General features: G+C 44.9%; 1 protein-coding gene and 1 long non-coding RNA gene across 2 annotated transcripts; one reads left to right on the forward strand and one right to left on the reverse strand.

Annotated features, from left to right (window-relative positions):
- Window positions 1-9028: 9028 nt before the first annotated feature.
- LOC146694392 (uncharacterized) lies at window positions 9029-10775 on the reverse strand. The gene is made up of 3 exons (XM_085478873.1): window positions 10457-10775; window positions 10093-10375; window positions 9029-9979 (listed from the first exon to the last, which is right to left on the reverse strand). Exons 1-3 carry the CDS (start codon window positions 10639-10641, stop codon window positions 9320-9322), a joined length of 1128 nt encoding a protein of 375 aa, XP_085334999.1. The 5' UTR covers window positions 10642-10775; the 3' UTR covers window positions 9029-9319.
- Window positions 10776-18883: 8108 nt separating this feature from the next.
- On the forward strand, window positions 18884-20106 carry LOC146694393 (uncharacterized). The gene is made up of 3 exons (XR_014923887.1): window positions 18884-19069; window positions 19429-19581; window positions 19951-20106. It is a non-coding gene; the product is annotated as an uncharacterized LOC146694393 (long non-coding RNA).
- The last annotated feature ends 2874 nt before the right edge of the window (window positions 20107-22980 follow it).

The raw sequence follows: 22980 nt of genomic DNA on the forward strand, positions 1-22980 counted from the left end.
TAAGGCTATTTCAATATTTTTCTAAAAAAATAAAAAGCACACTCAGTTCACAAGATTTTAGTCATATGTGTTAACCATTTTCAAAATCTTATAGAACTTTTTTTGTGACTATCTTAAAGATCGTATTTTTAATTTCTTTTGTCCTAAGACAGTACACAAAAGGATTTACAAGACATGGACCGAGGACTGCACCAATTAATAAACCTTGGCGTTCCTCAAGAGTTAATACAACGCCAAACCTGGTGAAGATAATGCGCACAAACGCAGGACAGTAATGAACAAATACACAAATTAAGTGACTCACAAGAGTGCTCCCTATTTTCTTTTTTTCATTATTTGAAGATAATTTTACAAAAAGTAAGATTCCACAATATGAAAGACAAATGAAAATGAAAGTGAAAAATAAAACAAAAAATGCTACAATGGCAACTTCATTGAAATATTTGTCTGGGTTAACAGAGGTTGTTCTTAATACAGCAGCAAAGTCACAGAAAGTGTACCTGAGCTTGGAGCTGCAGTGTGGGAGGGGGACAACTGTTGCAGGTATGTAACACATGAAAAACCAGTTAACGAACCACACGATAAATGTAAGAACAAGAACACGTGTGTTCGTTAAATAACTGTGATACTGGAAAGGATAAATTATTGCAATGAATCTATCCAATGCCATAGCTGCTAAAACAAATGACTCCATTGATGTTCCCAAATGGAAAACAGGATATAGTATTAACACCTGCGAGTAGAACCCCAATCATTGTTGGACTGCAACTGGAGGTGTACATTATATCAACAACAGCAAGGTTGCAAATCAGAAGATACATTGGTTTATGTAATCTCTTGTCAGAAATAATAAACATGATATTTGCCATATTGGCAAGAAGATAGGTTATTAGGATAACCACGCCAACAGCAATAGGTCTACTGAGTGTGTCAAAACCACCTATAATAAAGTGTGTTACATTGATTGAAGTATTCTGTGAAGACATATTCTGTTTGGAAGTTGAAGAGGAGAAGAAAAAAGGCAAAGCAAATATTGATAAAATACGTAGTAAATCTTCTTTATCAGACTTCACAAAATCCTCTGAGCTCAGTCAAACAACTTTGCTTTTACTGGGAAGTATTTGAACCTCTCATTTTAAGGCTTATAAGAACAGTACGTTTTGATTGGACAGCTCCCTGTTCCAATCAAATTAGACATAAGAACGTGAAATGTCTATATTGGATCAGATATTGCAAAAAGATGATGTCATTCCCTTAATGACAGGATAAACGTTGATTGGAAGCTACAATAACCTGTATTTGTTTTCAATGGATTTTGTCACACCATTTGCATCAAATAACAAAACAAAAGCTCAAAATGAAAGAAAGCTTGATCTATGTTACATTTTTCTCGCTACATCTCTTTAACACTACACCCTATTAATGGCTAGGAAGGGACTAATATTAGCAGGAGGTTCAAATATTGTATTCCATTTTCTTGAGAAGAAAAATCTTAGAAAACTTTTAGATAGCTTTTATAGTGAAACTTGGGTCTGGAAATGTTACAAATGGAGAAGATGGTGAGCCAACTTTATGAAGGAAAGTAACTTTGTGTCATGTTAACATGGCTGTCAAAACAATGTACTGAGGGCTACTGTGCCTTTGTGCCAGTTCAGCGGTAGCATACATAGGCCAGGTAATTTGAAAGCAGTAAGAACATAAGGTCTAAAAGTCAGTGGCTGTTAAATGGAACCTGACCTCCATCATCAAATCATGTCTCCCTTTTTAAATATTTTGCCGAGACCAGAAGAAAGAGTGCTGTGACGACTGGAACGCTGCTCATACAGAGTGTGTAAAAGCCTGTATCAATAAAACGCATGGCAAGGTGCAATGCCGTGTGTGTGCGGGTCCTCATTCTTGTCATACTCAAGAAGTACCAAAGGCTGAGAGAAACGCTTGAGAAGATGTGGAGGGTGAAGGCAACAGTGGTCCTAGTGGTAATGGGAGCAATTGAGCAATGACCTCCAAGTGGCTGGAGTGGCTCCAGCAGATCCCAAGAACAACATCCAAGACTCCTATCCTGAAGAATTGTTGGAATAGCAATACTATGCAGGACTCTCAAGCATTTGATGTGTGATTGTGTCATAAAGTTGCTTGTGTAACTGATCATATGCAACTTCATGAAACAATCATTATTGCACAATTTGTTTAAAGAGCAACTACCTAATTCATTCCTCATTCTTGTCATACTTAAAAAGTACCCAAGACTGAGAGAAGTGCTTGAAAGTGATGGGATTTCCGGCTTTTTTTAGAGATCCGAGTCTTTTACGGCTCCCAACCGGCTCTTCAGGTTGTTTTGTTGCGTTAATTAATGTATTATTAATAACAATATAAAATTATACACAAAAGGAATTACTAATGTAAAAAAACGTGGTTTTATTATATGTGTCTATGTATAAATATACACGGGGCCCCTAGAGACAAAGCACATACAAACTCCAAAGCACATTTCTAATGTTAACTGAACTTCTAAAACAGAGCTACCTAGATCACGTAGATTACACAGTTGAAGGCATATAGATATTGTTTATTTATACAGAAGAACTCATATATATTCAAATAATTAAAAAAAAAAAGTTCATTTACCTGTTACTACCACACACCAAATCCGGTCGTTAGTACTTCCTGGCTTGTGTAGACACTAGGTAACAAAAGCTCAACACTGCACCTAGCATCCTGGAGCACTTCTGTTGTGTTTTGTACGTGTTTTGGAGTTTGTACATGCTTCGGAGTTTGTACGTTCTTCTTCTGAGTTTTTACGTGTTTTGGAGTTTTTTATGTGCTTCGGGTTTGTACGTGCGTCGGAGTTTGTATGTGCTTTGTCTCTAGCAGCCATAAATATAAATATACTTTTATTTATTCACTCCACATAAAATGTAACAAATAATTCATATTATACAAAAACCAACTATTTACATTTCAACTTTTTTTTGTTTTGAAGTCCATTAAGTCTCTCTCTCTCTTTTGAGGTCAACTTCCTGAAGGCCTGAGTCATGGAGTGCCCGCATGATTATGGCCTAATGATGTTCACCTGAAAGGAGTAATCCAATTATCCACTGATAGTGGGTCAAACCATCAGATGAAAGCTGGGGCATGGGCTGAATTTTCAGTTTGATTTGATTTAGTTAATTTGTATATTATTTAGCTGGGGTGTGTTTGTAATCACATATATGTGAGGTGTGTTAGAATAACTGCATACAATAACTGTATAGGTTTTTTGTATCTGGGCTGTGTTGGGGGGGAAATCTTTTATAATAATAAAGTAATGTATACTTTATTGATCCCCGTGGGTAAATTACTCTCTCTGTGTTTAACCCATTCACTCAGTGAAGCAGTGGACAGCCACTCATCAGGTGCCCGGGGAGCAGTGTGTAGGGACGGTACTTGGTCAGGGGTACCTCAGGGTAGCTGTTTGGTGGATGCAAACCCCCGGGCGAACATGCTACCTACTGAGCTATCCCTGCCCTCCTTTAATATTTTATTGGTGGTATGACCGGCATTCATTTAAGGAGGGTTTTTGTGAGAGGCTGGGTGGCTCATTTTTAGATGTGTTGCTGGTGAGCATGTTAAACCTCTGTACGTGGAAAAAAGAATATTGTAACGTTCTCAAGAACCAGACGTTTTGATCTCAGTTTGTCCGTTTATTCGGTTACACAGGCAAACGGGCCGTTAACTCCAGGGAGAGTGCTCACGTGCAACCCCTCACTTCAGCCCCGTACAGTCACACAACAACAAGGACCCCCCTCCCCTTCATGCACACATTAACTCCCTTTTTTATGGTGGCTGGGAAGTGAAAAGCGCAACAAATTAAAAAACGGCAACAAATTAAAAAACGGCAACAAATTAAAAAAACGCAACAAATTAAAAATCCACAACAAATTAAAAATCCACAACAAATTAAAAAACGGCAACAAATTAAAAATCCACAACAAATTAAAAATCCACAACAAATTAAAAAACGGCAACAAATTAAAAAAACGGTAACAAATTAAAAATCTACAACAAATTTAAAAAACGCAACAAATTAAAAATCCACAACAAATTAAAAAACTGCAACAAATTAAAAATTCACAACAAATTAAAAAACCGCAACAAATTAAAAATCACTCCTTGGCGGCCGCTTATCGGGGCCTGGAGCCTGGCGCTCGCTCGGGCCACTTCTGAGGTGGGGTGCCCCCAGCCTCTCGGCCTGGGGCTCGGTCACTCAGGCACAGCTGGCTGCCGGCGGAGCTCACGGGCACGTCACTGCAACCCCCCTGGCTTCTGCTCCGCGGCTGCTGAGTGAACCCTCATCTGGGACTCTCCTCAGCTCTTTCTGGGACAGTGGCGCGGCTGCCCCTCTGTTAGTCTTCCTTGGTCTCTTGTGTTCTGGGGGCCTCTGGATGTCTGGAGTTTTGATCTCCTCCATACCTGCTTCATATCCTGGAGGACGGGGCTGTGGCCCCCCCACACCCTCTAGCAGATCATTACATGAAGGAACCTTTTAAAAAAACAAGCGCGTCCATGCTCACAGGTATACACACGGGTGATCACACCCACAAACTACACCCTTTTTGGCTCCTACCTCAAATCACACTGTGTTCTGTTGATCTTATGTGCTGCACAATAATGTTTAATATGTAGTATTTACTGTCATATTCCCATATATCATTGTGATGTTGTTTATTCTATTACTCTTGTTCTCTTCTGCTTGTTTTCTTTTTTCTTTCTCAACAGGTGATCCAGGTGATCGATATATGCATTTTTTTTTCTTTTTCTTTTTTTTTTTTCCTACCCATTCTGTTGGTTTTTGTTTTTTTGCCCTTCTCCCCCATCCCTCTTCTCAGCTGTTTCTCTTTCCCTCTTTCTTTCTCCCCTTCTTTCCTCCAGTCAAGTCTGTTCCGTATTCAGCAAGTGAAAATAAAATAAACAATGAAAGGTGAATCAAATGGACCATTATGGCAAGGCTGGGATGGTCAATTTGGTAAAGTAAATCCGTTGGGCAGCATTCTTTGCCTTTAGACAATAATTCTGATGGCAAAAGAGCCAAACGGGACAGGCAAAAAAAAAAAAAAAAAAAAAAAAAAAATCCACAACAAATTAAAAAACCGCAACAAATTAAAAATCCACAACAAATTAAAAATCCACAACAAATTAAAAAACCACAACAGTGATGTCACGAGAGGGGGCGTGGTCAGGATTTTTGGTTGAGGCGCCATGTTTCTGGGCCGAACAAAGCGCTAGCAAAAGAGGAGCGAAAGTACACGGATAACACCAGCTATGGTTCGTACTTGCTGTGCGGTCGGTTGTAAAGTTAGATCGCACGACCGGCAAGGGAATAAGGTTGAAAATGGTTTATTTTTTCATTCTTTCCCCACCTGGAAGCAACATGAGGCAGCTCATGTATCGGATGTTACCAAAAGAAGGCGTCTAGTCTGGATAGCAGCTGTGAGACCAGCTGATATCCAGTTCTCTTCCATCTCCAAATATCTGTTGGTGTGCTCCAGACATTTTCATTCCGGTAAGTTATAGATATGTTCATATCACTCTTTATCTGTCTTTTAAGGCTGACATCACTAGCCGTGTCTTGGCTCAAACTCCCAAGAGCACCTGCAGGTCCATAAATCACACGATCACTGTGGCATCACTGAGTGTTGAAAAACTATCTAAAGTCTTTCATCTGTAATAAAATGATCAGCGTTCTGCTCTACCATGTGTAACAATTGAGTTTATCATCCAGGCATCCATGAAAACGAAATTAGCAGGAAGTTAGCTCGCTAGATTCCATCTAAATACAATATAGCATGTCCTAACTGAGGGATTTTGGAAACAAATTCAAACGTACAGCTCTGCTATCACTTCCAACATAAATGAAGACAGAAAACTAAACAGCAGTGACGTTTGTAGGGTACTGTGAGTAAAATGCGTTTGATTTCCCCCCAAACATTCAAATTAGTGCAATCATAAATTCATTCATGAGGGACAAATTACAGTGAGAGCATGTGGAGGCTCTGGCTATGTTCACACTGCACGCGAAAGCGCATCAAATCGGACTTTTTTGACCGTATGCGACCCATATCCAATCATGGTACGACAGTGTAAAAACAGCACAAATCCAATATTTTCAAATCCGATCTGGGTCACTTTCGTATGTGGTACTGAATCCGATACATATCTGATGTTTTAGAAAGCAACTGCTGTTTGAATGGTCCGTCTTTTATGTCACTGACACGAAACATATGCCAATTATCAGCGCTGGAGAAGCGTCCGAGAAGACATTGAGAACACATGAGCGCTTCGTGTCCATCCCGTGTAGATGTTAGTGAAACTGTTGGGAAGACAACATGAACATTTTATTTATACTGTATAATCTGCAGATTCTGACAGAAATCTGCATATCCTTTGAAGCACCGCTCCTCTCTAAAATGGCAATAAGGATAATTATTAGGCCATATGTAAATAACAAAATAACTTAAAGCAAAGTCTGAAACAAGTCTTTATATTTAAGGGCCATCAGTCAAACAATACTGTTTGGTCTGGGTCTAAACAGAGCGTGTTGTGTGTGACATCTGTTTTTGCATATGTGGGACACTTTGAGGGTTCACAAAGGAGCGCGTTTGCTGTCACATTTTATTTGTAGTGTGAACAAGCAGACAAAAAAATCGGAATTGAGCATTAAGACCTGCAGTGTGGACGTAGCCATAGTGAGTTCAGTGCATTGATGTGACATTGTCCTGAAGGATTTAGTTATTCTCAGTGGTTAAAGAAATTGCAATTATTTATTCATATTTATTAGAAATAATCCTAATTACATATCTTGCTTCCGTGTTTGTGTCCTGTGTCACAAAAATACATTTTTTACTATAATACATTGATTAATGACCTGCAGGATCTCCTTATCATATTACGTGTCCATAATTGTCACCTAAAGTCAAACTTTATGCTTTCTCCATAAAGTGATTACATACTTTAGTTTCATTTTCTGAAGTCAGGTTTCTGAAAGAGAACAGGCAGATTTGAAATATAACATGCAGCGTTCTATAGATGGATACATAAAAAAATGGAAAATTACATGTATGTGCTAACTTTCTAAACACTTTGTTACATTTGTGATAAATGGATTTGAAAGTAGATAAAACACATTTATGTTGGCCTTGGCTCATTAGAGTCTGTGTCTTTAAATTAACTTGTAACTTGTATGTTTCAGGTCCTGCACTCTCAAAGACTGAATTATTATTATTAACCTTTATTTTACCAGGAAAAGTCCCATTGAGATTAAAAACCTCTTTTTCAAGGGAGTCCTGGCCAAGAGGCAACAACATGTTAAAATTACAAATTTACATACATGTTATAAGTAACAATTACATTTTAAAAAACATTTTTCTCTGGCTCTCTCAATTTGGACTTAAAAGCATTTAATGAAATAAGATCTGCTATCTTCCAGTCTTTTTGCATCATGTTCCATGTAAAAGGGGCAGCATAAGTAAAAGCCCTCTTTCCCAGTTCAGTTCTGGCAAATGGAACATTGAGCAGAAGAAGATCGCTTGAACGAACCAGCATTGCAGCCATGGGTCATTGTGAGCATCACAGGGAAGGTTGAAGCCGCCCACTGCACCTGTATGGCCAGAGTCGTGGAGACCTGCAGCCATGTCACTGCTCTTCTTTTTAAAGTAGAAGCAACAATGTGGATCTGTGGCACAAGGGCTGTTACAGATGAACCTGCATACTGGGTTTTGCTGGGTAATATGACCAAGATACAGCCAGAGGTTGGCCATAAGATAGACTTCTCCTCTTCAGCTGCCCAAAAACGGCTCTGGATCAAAACATAAACAGACCATCCGTATTGACAGGTAAAAGGAGCCGTCCTCAAAAACGAAAAATCCCACCTGCTAATGTGGAGGAGTTGTCACTGCTATTGGATACTTTGCTGGAGCACAGTAAAGCTGTGGGTTGTGGGAATGACCCATAATGTTTTATATAAGGGTCTAGATTTATGCCTGAAGTGCACTGCCATGTAAATAATTTGCATTTACTGAATATGTACTGACTGAGTACCACTGTTCAAAAGTTCAATAAAGAAACAAACTAATTTTTGCCTCTTTTTTATTATAGAACATCACATCAGTTACAATGTAGAATCCATGTCATTTATAGTTTATAAAAGACAAAATGTTTACACAAAATCATGACAGTATTTACACGATATCACCCACTACTAACATTACTTAATTTACTATCAATTACTTCAATTTATCTTCTGAAAAATTACTGTTATTTATACAGCACAAGACTTAAGAATATTTAACAGGAGCAAGTTTCATTTTCCCCTGGTTTTACTACCACACTGTTCACCAAACGCAGCAAACCTTCACCATCTTATCCAGAAGGGTCACCTCATCACCCTCACATGGAAGAAGTAACCTGATTGGCATGGTGGTATGTTTGAAGCAGGTCGCTTGTGTAGCGCTGGAACCCAGTCACGATGTTTCATCCATTTCATTGGCTGGTCTGCTGCAATAATGCCAAATAATTAGCAAGTCTATAAATAGCACGTAGTTCTGCAAAATCACTCATTAGGATGTTTTTTTTTTTCTAATTTGCTATGACCTCAGAGTGCATTGAAAAGAAAACTAATAGGCTATCTGGTCTTTAAGTGATGGCGTGACAAATCCTGCTTCCAGGCCTAAAGTAGTCTGCGTTTAATATGGGTTTTGTGTTGTTAACATGTTTAATGTTTTTTATTGTCTTCTATTTAATCTCAAAAAACTCCTAAAAACAGTAAGTGATCACTGTTGGCCTCCCACTGCTTCTATCACCACTAATCATTTGAAAGCTCAGTTTTTAAAACCTTACAGTTTTTTACAGACGCTAGGACACATTTCTCAGTACTTAGGTCACTTTTGCAAAACTCTTCACACAATCCTTCTAACTGACCGTCAGCTTGGCAAAGCAGTTCATTTCACATTCAAAATGCACTACAACTACCAAAACACTATTCAGGTCTCAAATAAACTCATTCTTCCAGAACACTAGCAAAGGTTGACAGCCGACAAACACACTTTGTCACCCACAAAACAATGACCTAAAAAACATTAACAACATGTAGCATTACACAGTGTTTTCTTGTGTAAAACAAGGACACATCTCTGTTTATAATTTCAATATATGTTACTGGAATGAATCAGACATCATGCAGAATTCGTTAATATTTGTTTATGTATTTTTATTTTTTGCACTAAGAAATCCCAAAATACAAGTATTTATATACACACCATCCACTGATGCACATACAATAGCAATGCTAATCAACCCGGTCTTCTCCATTTGGCCACAGGTTCTCATCCACATCACATCTAATGTCATCTAGGGCAATACACCTAGGAAAGAATCTCCTGGCATGCCTGATCCATCCCTGGCAATCTTCTGCTGATATCTCCAGGCATCCAGCATTCATTGCATCCAGGAGGGACATTTGATCATGTGGATGATGGTCGTAAACCTTCCACCGCCATGAGGAAAAGAATTCCTCTATGAGGTTGAGGAATGGAGAGTAAGGTGGGAGGAAAAGAGACTCCATTCTGGGATGGGCTGCAAACCACTCGGTGACTGCACGGGAGTGATGAAATGCCACATTGTCCCATACAATTATAAATGTTGGCTGATTCCTTCTCTCCGCATCCCTTTCCTCACCTAGCACAACCCTTCCATAGAGATCATGCAGGAACGCAAGGAGCCGTTCAGTGTTGTATGGCCCAATCAGTGGTCTGTGTAACAGCAGTCCATCAGTGGATATTGCTGCGCACATTGTGATGTTGGCACCCCTCTGGCCCGGGACATTCACTGTGGCTCTCTTCCCAATCACATTCCTCCCTCGTTGACGTGCTTTGGCCAAGTTGAAACCTGCCTCATCCACAAAGATGAAAATGTGGTGCGTTTGCCTGCCTTCAATCTCCATGACTCTCTAACATAAATCCACAAGGCAACATAAGCTGTTACAGTAGTACATTTGTATAATTGTCTTTGTGTGTGTTTGGTTTTGTTCAAAAACAGATCTGTATTTTATTCTGATCTTACCTGGACATACTGGTTCCTGAGTTGCTTGACATGTTCAGAGTTCCTCTCAAAAGGCACAGTGTACAACTGCTTCATCCTGACCTGATGTTTTTTCAGGACTCTAGAAATTGTTGTTACGCTTACACTGTGAATATTTGCGAAGGTAACGTTGTCTGCCAAGACTCTTTGTCTAATTTCAGTGAGTTTTATCCCATTGTTTCTGATGACCATATCAACAATGGCAGTTTCCTGCACATCAGTGAACATCCGTCCTCTCCCTCCTGTGTGAGGTAACCGTTGAGTCCTAAGTAGGAATGCAACAACAATTACACAAAAGCTTATTTACTTCTGAAATGTGCAAATGCCCCTGCAGAATACAAGTTACCTGTTGGTTTGCCGGAAAACTCTAACAATAGATGCCACTGTAGAGCGTTGCAGATTTGGCTGCACTCTCTGACCAGCCTCTCTCATTGAGTGACCATGATTTACTACATGATCAATTACAGTAGCTCTGATCTCATCTGAGACTACAGCTCTTGATCTTCCTCTTATTCTTCTTCCACCACGCATACATATTCCTCGCCCCCTCCCAGCCACTCTGCAGCCACTTCTCCATTTCTGGCTGGGTCCATGTTTACGTCACAAAACAAACCTATTCAGCAGTTGTCTCCTTTTGTAATGGAATTGAAGGAGTAAGATAAGATAAGATAGACCTTTATTAATCCCTCGGGTGGGTTCCTCTGGGAAATTCGACTTCCAAAAAGCACAGCAACGACCGAAGTTACAGTTACAGAATTGTTATATATATATATATATATATATATATATACATACATATACACACACACACACACACACACACACACACACAAATATAAATAAAATATACAAAGGGGATAAATAGAATAAATAGGAGTAACACCTGTGTAGAGGTTCATCTACAATGGGAATCAGCTGTGGCTGGTTAAACTGCATTTTTAGATTTAGAATATGTTTCAATAAAATATTGCTGTTGGATTTTGCTGTCTTTTCAAGTTTTGCATTGTGTTATTGTTTTGGCCATAAGTTTAACAGTTTTGAAAACAGTATGTAAGCACATGCAAAATGTCCTGTACGTACAAAGATTTTTGGCAGTTGTTGTGTCTGAGTGAGAAGATAATTCATGAAATTTGAGAGATGTAGTCATTGAATGCATTTTGTGCCAAAACAATGATAACTGGTCCTCAGTTTAGCCCACATAGACTTCTGTTGTGCTCACTGTGTGAGGAGTTTTGCAAACGTGACCTAAGTATTGAGAAATGTGTCCTAGCGTCTGTAAAAAACTGTAAGATGTAGCTACAGCCCAGCCTATGCAGCAGTATATGAATGACTAATCCTATTCATTCTTGTGGATGGATTATCTCAGTTGTTCTCCTGGCTGAAGTTTGGTCCGTTCACAGCATCCTGCCATGAGATTATATTTGTTCCTGACCACCGAGAATCCTCACGATAACTTTTATCAAGTGGAAAAAGTTAGTGTTTATATTATGCTAACATAGCTGTGTCGCTAACGGTCACGTAGCACATTGTTTTACACCAGCTAGCCAAACTTCAGTACCCTACAAACGTCACTGCTGTTTAGTTTTCTGTCTTCATTTATGTTGGAAGTGATAGCAGAGCTGTACGTTTGAATTTGTTTCCAAAATCCCTCAGTTAGGACATGCTATATTGTATTTAGATGGAATCTAGCGAGCTAACTTCCTGCTAATTTCGTTTTCATGGATGCCTGGATGATAAACTCAATTGTTACACATGGTAGAGCAGAACGCTGATCATTTTATTACAGATGAAAGACTTTAGATAGTTTTTCAACACTCAGTGATGCCACAATGATCGTGTGATTTATGGACCTGCAGGTGCTCTTGGGAGTTTGAGCCAAGACACGGCTAGTGATGTCAGCCTTAAAAGACCGATAAAGAGTGATATGAACATATCTATAACTTACCGGAATGAAAATGTCTGGAGCACACCAACAGATATTTGGAGATGGAAGAGAACTGGATATCAGCTGGTCTCACAGCTGCTATCCAGACTAGACGCCTTCTTTTGGTAACATCCGATACATGAGCTGCCTCATGTTGCTTCCAGGTGGGGAAAGAATGAAAAGATAAACCATTTTCAACCTTATTCCCTTGCCGGTCGTGCGATCTAACTTTACAACCGACCGCACAGCAAGTACGAACCATAGCTGGTGTTATCCGTGTACTTTCGCTCCTCTTTCGCTAGCGCTTTGTTCAGCCCAGAAACATGGCGCCTCAACCAAAAATCCTGACCACGCCCCCTCTCGTGACATCACTCTCCACTTCCGGTATTTCAGACAATCCCTTTCCGTCAAGGATTTTTAATTTGTTGCGGTTTTTTAATTTGTTGTGGATTTTTAATTTGTTGCCATTTTTTAATTTGTTGCGCTTTGCACTTCCCAGCCACCGTACTTTTTCCTGCAGTACAACCAAACATGTATCTTAAAGAAATAACAACAGTGTGCAGAGATAACCAACCTATCACTGTAAAATAACCTTTAACTATCGTTACAATATATTCAAAGCTTTGAAAAACAACTGGCAGTTTTTTCCCATCTGGTCCCATTCACATTACCTTCACATTACCATTACCTACATTTTGGTGTCAGAAGTGGGATGCGGCGCTTGGTGAGTGGGGGTGGAACATATTAATAGTTGCAAAATGGGTCCGAAGTCACAAGCCAAAGTTTAGAAGATGGAGGTGGCAGAGGACTGCCTGGAGGAGGGCGCTATACACTGAAAAAAAGGGACTGGCCATCTCTTGGATTTATGTAAGCATCTTGCATGTATTTAACACAATTGCCTCATGTTTTAAAGTTAAATGTAACTATATAGTGTAAAAGCTACATGATATGCAGAAAGGGTGTATTAAATTGTTAATATTGTGGCATGCAGAGGAAACTTTACAAAGAAGCTCAAAGAGAGAGATTGTTATTCAACCCCAAGCTGGTAGGGGGAGCTCTTTATTACAACACACACTGATGCTACACTGGGCTTCGAGGGTCATCAACAGCATAACAGAACTCACCCATGGTTGCATTCATTCTATAAAACAACAACTGTAAGTGCCTTTGAACCACAGTACAAACACAACATTCAGGATAACAGTTAAAAGTAGTGTAACCATAAACAACAAAACAAGAACATCCAAACAGCAGCACACGTCCCAAGGCATGATGGGAGAGAACTAGCCGCTCCCCCAACACGCCACACAGCCCCCACCTGAGTGGTTAGCTGTACCCAGCAACCGGCATGTCCATAGCAAAGTCTCTGAGGTGTTGGGGAAGGCGACGGCTTCGTTGAGGACGTTCCGTGGGTCCCCCAGCTGCCTCCGAGGCCAGGTTGGGGGCCTGTGGTTGAAGCTGGGACCCTGACGTCTCCCTGGATGGACTCAAGGGCTGATAGGGTGCCAGGCGATCGCGATGGAGTACGACCACCCTGTTCCGTTTGACCAGCCGCACCCTGTAGACCACGTCGGACAGCCTCTCAAGAACAGTGCAGGGTCCAACCCACTGGCTCATCAGTTTGGGAGAAAGTCCTTTCTTCCTCTCCGGGCTGTAGACCCACATGCTGACCGGGCGAAAGTCCTTCCCCCTTGCAGCGGGTATCATAAGCTCGCTTCTGCCGGGAACCTGCATCTCGGAGAGCCTGCCTGGTCAACTGATGCACCTCTCGGAGCCGGGCGAGGAGTTTGTGGAGGTAGTCCAACCCGGGGTCCCCGCACACTTCCGGCCCGGGGGGAGATCCAAACACCAAGTCCACTGGGGTACGAAGCTCATGACCAAACATCAAGGCCGCTGGAGTGCACTTAGTAGACTCCTGGACTGCAGAGCGGTAGGCCATTAGGACCAGGGGAAGGTTTTTATCCCAGTCACGCTGCTGGTGGGAGGTCAGGATAGCAAGCTGGGTGGCCAGGGTGCGGTTGAAGCGTTCCACCAACCCATCGCTTTGGGGGTGCAGTGGCGTCGTCCGGGTCTTCCTGATACCCAGCCGCTGACAGACCTCCTTGAACACCGCAGCCTCAAAATTCCGGCCCTGGTCGCTGTGCAGTTCCTCTGGTACCCCGAACCGGCAGAACATCTCGTTGACCAGACGCTCAGCAGTGGTAACAGCACTCTGGTCAGGGACTGCATAGGCCTTAGGCCACTTAGTGAAGTAGTCCATGGCAACCAGGACGTAGCGGTTCCCCTGGTCAGTGGTGGGGAAGGGTCCCAGGATGTCCACACCAACCCGCTCCATGGGAGCCCCCACCTGATACTGCTGCAAGGGGGCATGAGAGCGTTGGGAAGGCCCTTTCTGAGCCGTGCAGGCATTGCACCGATGGACATGGAGCTCTACGTCCTGGCGACACCCGGGCCAGTAGAACCGAGACCGGAGTCGCCGCAGAGTCTTGGTAACTCCAAAGTGTCCTGCCCCCGCTGCACCATGAACCAGCTGGAGCACCCTGGACCGCAACTGTTGAGGTACCACGAGCTGGAAGACCTCACGGTGACCCCCGGGAGCCTGCCAGCGGCGATAGAGGAGGCCGTTTCGGTTTGTGAGGTTGGCCCATTGGGAGTAGAGAGCCTTGGTCTCGAGGTCCAGTGCAGATACCTCTGGCCATGATGGTCTCTGACCGGCTCCAATCCAACACTGAACCTGGGAAAGGGCAGGGTCCTGGTTCTGGTTGTGTTGCAGCTGTTGGGGATCCATGGCCTCCAGACCCTAAGTATCCCCCGCGGCGGACTGGACCTGAAGTCTGCTACAATGCCCACCTGGAACAGAGTCATTCTCAGGGCCGCCCTGTGGTGACGCGATCACTGAAGTCATGCCCTCCCGGTCCTCCAAGCGTTGGCAGTACCTGCACTGTTTTTCCTCACAAGGGCGTCGGGAGAGGGCATCTGCATTGGTGTGGAGACGTCCCACCCGGTGACGAACCTCAAAGTGGTAATCTTGCAACGTTTCCAACCACCGGGCTAGCTGTCCCTCCGGTTCTTTAAAGCTGAGCAGCCAAGTGAGGGACGCATGGTCTGTGCGCAGGAGGAACTTCTTCCCGTAGAGGTAGGGTCTGAAATGGCGGAGACCCAGGATGATGGCCAGCAGCTCTCGACGGGTGACACAATAGTTCCTCTCCGGTCTGCTGAGGGAATGGCTGTAGTAGGAGATGACCCGCTCCCCCTCAGGGCCTTCCTGCGACAGTACAGCCCCCACCCCTGTGTTGCTGGCATCGGTGTCCACGACAAAAGGGAGCTGCAGGTCTGGGTAGGCTAGCACCGGTGCCTCAACCAGTGCAGATCGGAGCCGATCAAATGCCACGGCACTGTCCTCACTCCAATGGAACTCCCGGCCCTTCTGTGTGAGCCAGTGCAGGGGGCTTGCAATGGTAGCAAAGTCCTTGACGAAACGCCGGTAGTATGATGCCAGGCCAAGGAAACTCCGCAACTCAGCAATGTTGCCCGGAATGGGCCAGTCTTTCACAGCGGCCACCTTCGCAGGGTCAGTGGAAACCCCTGCTCCGCTCACAACGTGACCCAAGAAGGTCGTCTCCTTTCGGAAGAGATGGCACTTTTTGGGGTGGGGGCGAAGGCCAGCCTGGCGGATAGCGTGGAAAACAGCAGTCAGGTTAGCCAAGGCTTTCTCGAAGTCTGTCGCGTGGACGAGGAGGTCATCCAGGTAGACCACACAGCGGTCGCGGGGGATGTCAGCCAGAACCCTCTCCATTAGGCGCTCGAATGTGGCTGGGGCATTGCAGAGGCCGAAGGGCATCACCTTAAACTGCCACAGTCCCTGGCCAATGGAGAAAGCAGTCTTTGGGTGGGCCTCTGGCGTCAGCTCCACCTGCCAGTAGCCACTGCGCAAATCGAGGGAACTGAACCAGCAGGACCCAGCAATGTCGTCGAGGGCATCGTCAATCCGGGGCAATGGGTAGGAGTCCTTGCGTGTGATGCTGTTGAGTAGACGATAGTCGACACAAAACCGCCAGGTACCATCCTTTTTCCGAACCAGTACAGCCGGGGCTGCCCAGGGGCTGTTTGAGGGTTCGATGATGCCCGCCTCTGCCATTTCCCTGATCTTCTGCTCTGCTGCGGTACGCTTGGCAAGGGGAAGGCGACGAGGGCGGAGGCGGATGGGCCGTGCAGCCCCAGTGTCAATGTCGTGTTGTACCAGGCTGGTTTGCATGCAGTCCTCATCCTTGGCTGCAAAGATGTCGGCAAACAAGTCGAGTATCTCTCGCAGCTGCCGTCGCTGATCAGCCTGGAGACCCTCGCAGCTCCTCTGGTATAGGTCCTCGACAGCTTGCTTGGTCTCTGCAGACAGTTGCGGTACTGCTGGTGAAGGGGAGGCCCCTTCCCCCGCCAGCGGCGACAGGTCCTCAGGCTTCCTGACGCTGGCTGAAAAGGTGGAGGCAGGCAGCGGGACTTCCGTTGTGGTGTGGAGCTTCACAGCCTCCGTGCCCAGGTAAAGGATTGCTCGGGACACGTCCACTGTGGCCTCCCATTTGGCTAGCAGGTCCAGGCCAATGATGCATTGGTCCTGGATGCTGGCTAGCCAGAACTGGTGGTCCACAGTGCAGTTAGCAACAGTCACCGGGAGGGATCTTTCCCCCTTAACTTTGGCACGCTCCCCTGTGACTGTGGTGATGTGGAGCTGAGTAGGCTGCCAACCCTGCGGTCTTGGGCCGTCAGTACCAGGGAGGACTCCGGCCTGTACCAAGGAAAGCGTGGATCCAGTGTCTACCAGGGCTCTACAGGTGGTGCCGGCAAGGTCACAGTCCAGATACAGTCCCCGTGTCTGGCCCAGCCGGCCAACCCGCAAGTGTGATTCGGAGGACAGAGTGGTAGGGGTGGCAGTTCCTCCATTGTGCCACCCCGCCTTAGTTTAACGGCAGCTGGGGTGCCAGGCTTCATGGGCTTGGTGCTGGACAGTAGCGTGCGATGTGGCCTGGTTCTCCGCACCGATGGCAGTTGCCCCTGGATTGGCCTCCTGCTTGTCTATTCCCTCGCCGAGATCGCCAGGGTGGTGTGATGGTGGTTTGGAGGGCCTCCTCCTCCTGGTTGCTCCTTTCGTAGTCCGTTTAGCGCACTCGGTGACTTGTGCCAGGGCTGCATGCACCTGGGCTGAGCACATGCTCCACTCTTTCGGCCTCAGTTAGAGCTGCCGCCAGGGTTTCTGGTGCATGCAGACGGATGTGCTCTTGTAGTCTTTTTGGCTGGAGACCCCGGACGAAAGCCTGGAGAGCAAGCTCTTCTTGTGCTGCAGCATCAAAAGCAGGGTACCCTCTACGTGCATAAAGACGTAGGTCAGCAGCATAGGCACCCAGACTCTCCTCTTGTCTCCGTGGGCGGTTAGCAAGTTTATCTCGGGCATCATCTGCATGTGTACGGAGGCCAAACCTGCTCTGCATTGCTCTGGCAACAGCAGGCCAACTTAAACGCTCTTCTGGCTGAAGATCTGTGAGGATCTGCAGGGCCCTGCCTTCCAAGGCGAGGGCAACTTGGACAGCTGTCTCCTCTGTTGACCAACCGTTTAGCTGAGCAGCCAGCTGTACCTGGATAAGGTAGGTCTCTGGAGGTGCCTCCCCATTATAGCGTGGCAGCTTCATGCTCCCCCGGACAGGAGCCCCTGATGGCAGCGGCGGCTGCACTTGGTCCTGGAGACAGTTGGCGTTGTCCCCCTCGGCTGCCAACAATGAGGGTGTGCTGCTCCCAGGCATCACCATGAGTGAAGGCTGGCTGGTCGCTCGTGGTCTTGGAGCCTGCAGCATGCCTTGACGGCTCCGACAGCTCCCCAGTGGGCGGGGATGTGAGGCTCCATCTGGTAAGCCCCACAGGTCTTCCCCTGGCTGGCTTGCTGCTGCCCGGGGATCTCCCCGCTTCTTCGATTGTGCTCCATTCACTGCTTCCAGGTGAGTGATAAGCTCCTCAATCTTCCTCAGCTCCTCTTCTTCTTTCAGCATAGTGGCCATGCTCTTGGAATCCCACTTCTGACACCAATGTGGCATGCAGAGGAAACTTTACAAAGAAGCTCAAAGAGAGAGATTGTTATTCAACCCCAAGCTGGTAGGGGGAGCTCTTTATTACAACACACACTGATGCTACACTGTGCTTCGAGGGTCATCAACAGCATAACAGAACTCACCCATGGTTGCATTCATTCTATAAAACAACAACTGTAAGTGCCTTTGAACCACAGTACAAACACAACATTCAGGATAACAGTTAAAAGTAGTGTAACCATAAACAACAAAACAAGAACATCCAAACAGCAGCACACGTCCCAAGGCATGGGATGAGAACTAGAGATGGGAGAGAACTAGCCGCTCCCCCAACACGCCACAATATCATGTTCAGGTGAAGTAAGTCAATAAGATAGCAACGTTAAATCTCGTGAAACCACGCGTGATTTCATCTCGCGGGCTTTGGATCGTGGTTCAAAAAGGCATCCATCTCAGTCAAGTCGAGCAGCAAACTCTACGGTTTTGGTATGTCTTGATTTTTTAAATTAATTTTTACCATATTTCAGCCAAATGTAGTTAAACGTCTAGAGTGTCGCCATGTAACATGCTAAAAAAGAGCCGTTAGCTTATTTGCTGTTTTATCTGTTGTCAAAGAATTGGCGCTTTTTCATTTGAATTTGTCTTTGGCACAAGAGCCGTAATATCACATTAAACCTAATTACGAGGCGCTCATAACATAATTTGGTTTTCTGTGTGAATAGATTTGCCAACTGACTCTTCAGTTACATTGTGTACTTACTGCACCGTGGTGTTAGTGAGATTTTGAACATTGAACAGCTTTAGCTAATATCATCAGCGGCATTATGCTAGCTTACATCCCTACCCCTCCTGCCCTCACCCGCTGTCCTTTTGTTTTTGTTTTTTTTGCTGCACATTGAGAGACGACCTCTATTCTGCATTTCACCAGGAGTCAGCTGATGGATTGTGGGTTCAAGGTGTTATGGTAAGAAAGTATATTCTATTTTCGTTTCTGTAACTTAATTATAATAGGTTTTTTATAATTATTAGGTGCATGCATACTCACCCTATTAATACAACTGAGAAATCCAAAATCTGCCATAGGTTTAACTTATACCTGTATGTATTGCCAGAAAGGTAATTACTGGACTCGCATTAATGCACACTTGAACTGAAATGAGGTTGTAACTTGTGGGTTGTTGGGTTGCAAATCAGAAACAAACATCTTTGGATTTTTTTTTAATCCCATAAGATCTGGAAACACAGTTTTTATTCAACAAAACATTACTGATTAACCAAGCACAGTGCCTGCTGTTATTTCAAAATAATTTTATGTCATTTCAGATAAAATGCAGCATTCCAGTGCATCCCAACCATGCCTTTACAGTCAAGGTTTCTGACGGAGCTGAGTTTCTCTCTGACAGTCTGCTGAACGTGTTTGCAAAGTGATCGGGGGAACAGGGCACAAAGCTAAAGGATGTAGCTGCCATGATGACAGTAAGAACTTTAAAATTCTTTAACTACAGTGTATATGTATTGCATTAGGTCAGTAAAAGATTTTTATGCTACATCCATTGAAACAGTCAACTATTACCTGTGAGTAATGATTCCACTAAAAGGATGCCATAATTTTCGTCACGCATTTACTGACCCACTGAGAAAAATTTATCTTTTTTTAAAAATAAATGTTCTGGAAACTATATATCCATAAAGCTGATGTCAAACAGGAACTTTTGATATTGCTTTGTAGATGCTGGTGTTGCATGTTGACTGGTTTAAAAAGTCAAGAGTTTTTGTCTGGGATCATTTTCTTCTGTGCTACTGAAAAGTTCACAAATCTCTGTTTTCTTTGTTATAATACTTTAGGATGACATTAATGCTCAAAGGGAGTCTCATCAAAGTGCTCCGCATCTGTGTGAAAGACAATTGCAACATCTTGGTGCAGGAGTTCATGGTGAGTGTTTTATGAGTAGATTGTGGCTTTGCAACATTTAAAAATGCATTTAGTTATCCACTTGATCCTCATTGGACTGGTTAGGACCAGTAGTCCTCTTTAATAATTTGAAGTTCACATGAAGCCTGGTAGTGAACTCGGCCGCCGGCCCGACATATATACACACACACACACACACACACACACACACACGTGTGTGTGTGTGTGTGTGTGTGTGTGTGTGTGTGTGTGTGTGTGTGTGTGTGTGTGTATATATATATATATATATATATATATATATATATATATATATATATATATATATATATATATATATATATATAGCGTAGTGGTTAAACTACACGCCTTTGGAACAGAGGATCGCAAGTTCGATTCCTGCCTGGGGCGTCTGTATCCAGTAAGGGTCCTAAGGCTAGACCCCCTATGCTAAGCAAGCCTACCGCAGACATGAGCGAGACAGATAAATATGAAGGCATGCCGGCTCGGACGTCGCCCGGATCAACAAGGTCCGCGTCAGGTGTTGAGGAACCAGGGCACCCTGACGAAAAGTGGGCTACTGGAACAAGAAGGCATCGGTGGGCAAGGGACGAAAACAGGGCGTTGTTGGAATGCTACTACGCAAGTAACCCCGGCGGAAGGGGCTACATGAATAGGATGAGGGACCTATGGATTCTTCGATACCCAACATCCACAATGACGGCGAAACAACTAGTAGCTCAGTGTTCCAACATTCGAAAGAAGGGACTGCTCTCACAGCTAGAGATTGACGAGGTACAACACAAATGCTACGGCAAGGAGGAGTCAGGACGCCAGGTCAGGGGGGAGATATCATCACCCCCACCCGAGATTGGGTACATAGCCCCAAGTGCGATAGGAGAAGGATCGTTGAGTGCGAGAGGAACTGACCTGAAAAATAGGATCATGGCCAAGCTTGAAACCTGGATCCCCCGTAGCCGGTTACCAAGATTACGTGAAGTACCCTCAGAAGGTCTGCTAGATGATGTTAATGCAGCACTATGGGCAATACCTACAACCACGATTACCGACACTAACAAGCTGATCTACAATACGGCAGCAGTGATCAGTGAGATGCTTGGCTACAAGTTGAACAGCCACAAGGGGCAGTACCCTCCATGGAGAAGGAGGCTAGAGGGCAAGATCAAAGTAGCACGGAGGGAGGTTAGCCAACTAACAGAGTTGCAGAAAGGTGCGACAAATAAGGTGCCTAAGAAATACAGCAAGCTGTCCATACCTGAGGCCTTGGAAACTGCCAAGCAAAGACTCACAGCCTTGGCCAGCCGCTTGAGGAGGTACACCAGAGAGATAGAAGGCAGGAGAATAAACCAGCTGTTCTCCACAGAACCAGCAAAGGTGTACTCTCAGTGGCAAGGGAACAATAAGAGAACAGCACCACCAAGGCTGGAGACGGAGCAATACTGGAAGAGCATATGGGAGAAGGATGCAACCCATAACGGCAATGCTCAGTGGCTAGAGGATCTGAGGGCAGACCACAGCGACCTCCCTGAACAGGGTCCAGTAACCATCACAGTGGCAGATATCCAAGAAAGGGTCTCCAGTATGAAGAGTTGGACAGCACCAGGGCCCGACATGGTTCACGCCTACTGGCTGAAGAAGCTGACTGCACTCCACGAGCGTCTGGCAGCACAAATGAACCAGCTGCTAGTTAACGAGAGACACCCGGAATGGCTAACTGAAGGGTGGACGGTCCTGATCCCCAAGGACCCCAAGAAGGGACCGGTCCCCTCCAACTACCGACCAATAACCTGCCTCAGTACTACATGGAAGCTCCTGTCAGGCATCATATCGGCTAAGATGAACAGGCACATGGGTCAATACATGAGCGGGACACAGAAAGGAATTGGCAAGAATACCAGAGGTGCAAAACACCAGCTACTGGTAGACAGAACAATCAGCCAAGACTGCAAGACCAGACTGACCAACCTGTGCACTGCCTGGATTGATTACAAGAAGGCCTATGACTCAATGCCCCACAGCTGGATACTGGAATGCCTAGAATTGTACAAGATCAATGGGACCCTAAGAGCCTTCATCAGGAACTCAATGGGGATGTGGCGTACAACACTAGAGGCCAACTCCAAGCCCATAGCACAAGTTACCATCAAGTGCGGGATCTACCAAGGAGATGCTCTGTCCCCACTGCTGTTCTGCATAGGCCTGAACCCCCTCAGTGAGATCATTAACAAGACTGGCTACGGATACCGACTATGGAACGGAGCAGTTGTCAGCCACCTCCTGTACATGGATGACATCAAGCTGTATGCCAAGAGTGAACGAGACATCGATTCACTGATCCACACTACCAGGCTATACAGCAATGACATTGGAATGTCGTTCGGACTGGAGAAGTGTAGTCGGATGGTAACAAAGAGAGGGAAGGTAGTCAGAACTGAGGGGATTGAACTACCAGAAGGCAACATTGCAGACATAGAGGACAGTTACAAGTACCTGGGGATCCCGCAGGCAAATGGGAACCATGAAGAGGCCGCTAGAAAGGCTGCAACCACCAAGTACCTGCAGAGGGTCAGGCAAGTCCTGAGGAGTCAGCTGAATGGTAAGAACAAGATCCGGGCCATCAACACGTACGCCCTGCCCGTGATCAGGTACCCTGCTGGGGTAATAGGCTGGCCAAAGGAGGAGATAGAAGCCACTGACATAAAGACAAGAAAGCTCCTGACCATGCATGGAGGGTTTCACCCCAAGTCCAGCACCCTGAGGCTGTACGCTAAGCGGAAGGAAGGGGGCCGGGGACTGGTGAGTGTCAGCACCACAGTCCAGGATGAGACAAGGAACATCCAAGAATACATTGGGAAGATGGCCCCAACTGACCGAGTGCTCAGTGAATACCTCAGGCAGCAGAAACCCAAGAAAGAGGAGGGAGACGAGGAACCATCATGGAAGGA

The sequence above is a fragment of the Copadichromis virginalis genome, linkage group LG14, assembly GCF_057382275.1.
Source record: "Copadichromis virginalis isolate Kocher_CV1m ecotype Utaka linkage group LG14, C_Virginalis_male_GT1.1, whole genome shotgun sequence".
Lineage (NCBI taxonomy): Eukaryota > Metazoa > Chordata > Actinopteri > Cichliformes > Cichlidae > Copadichromis > Copadichromis virginalis.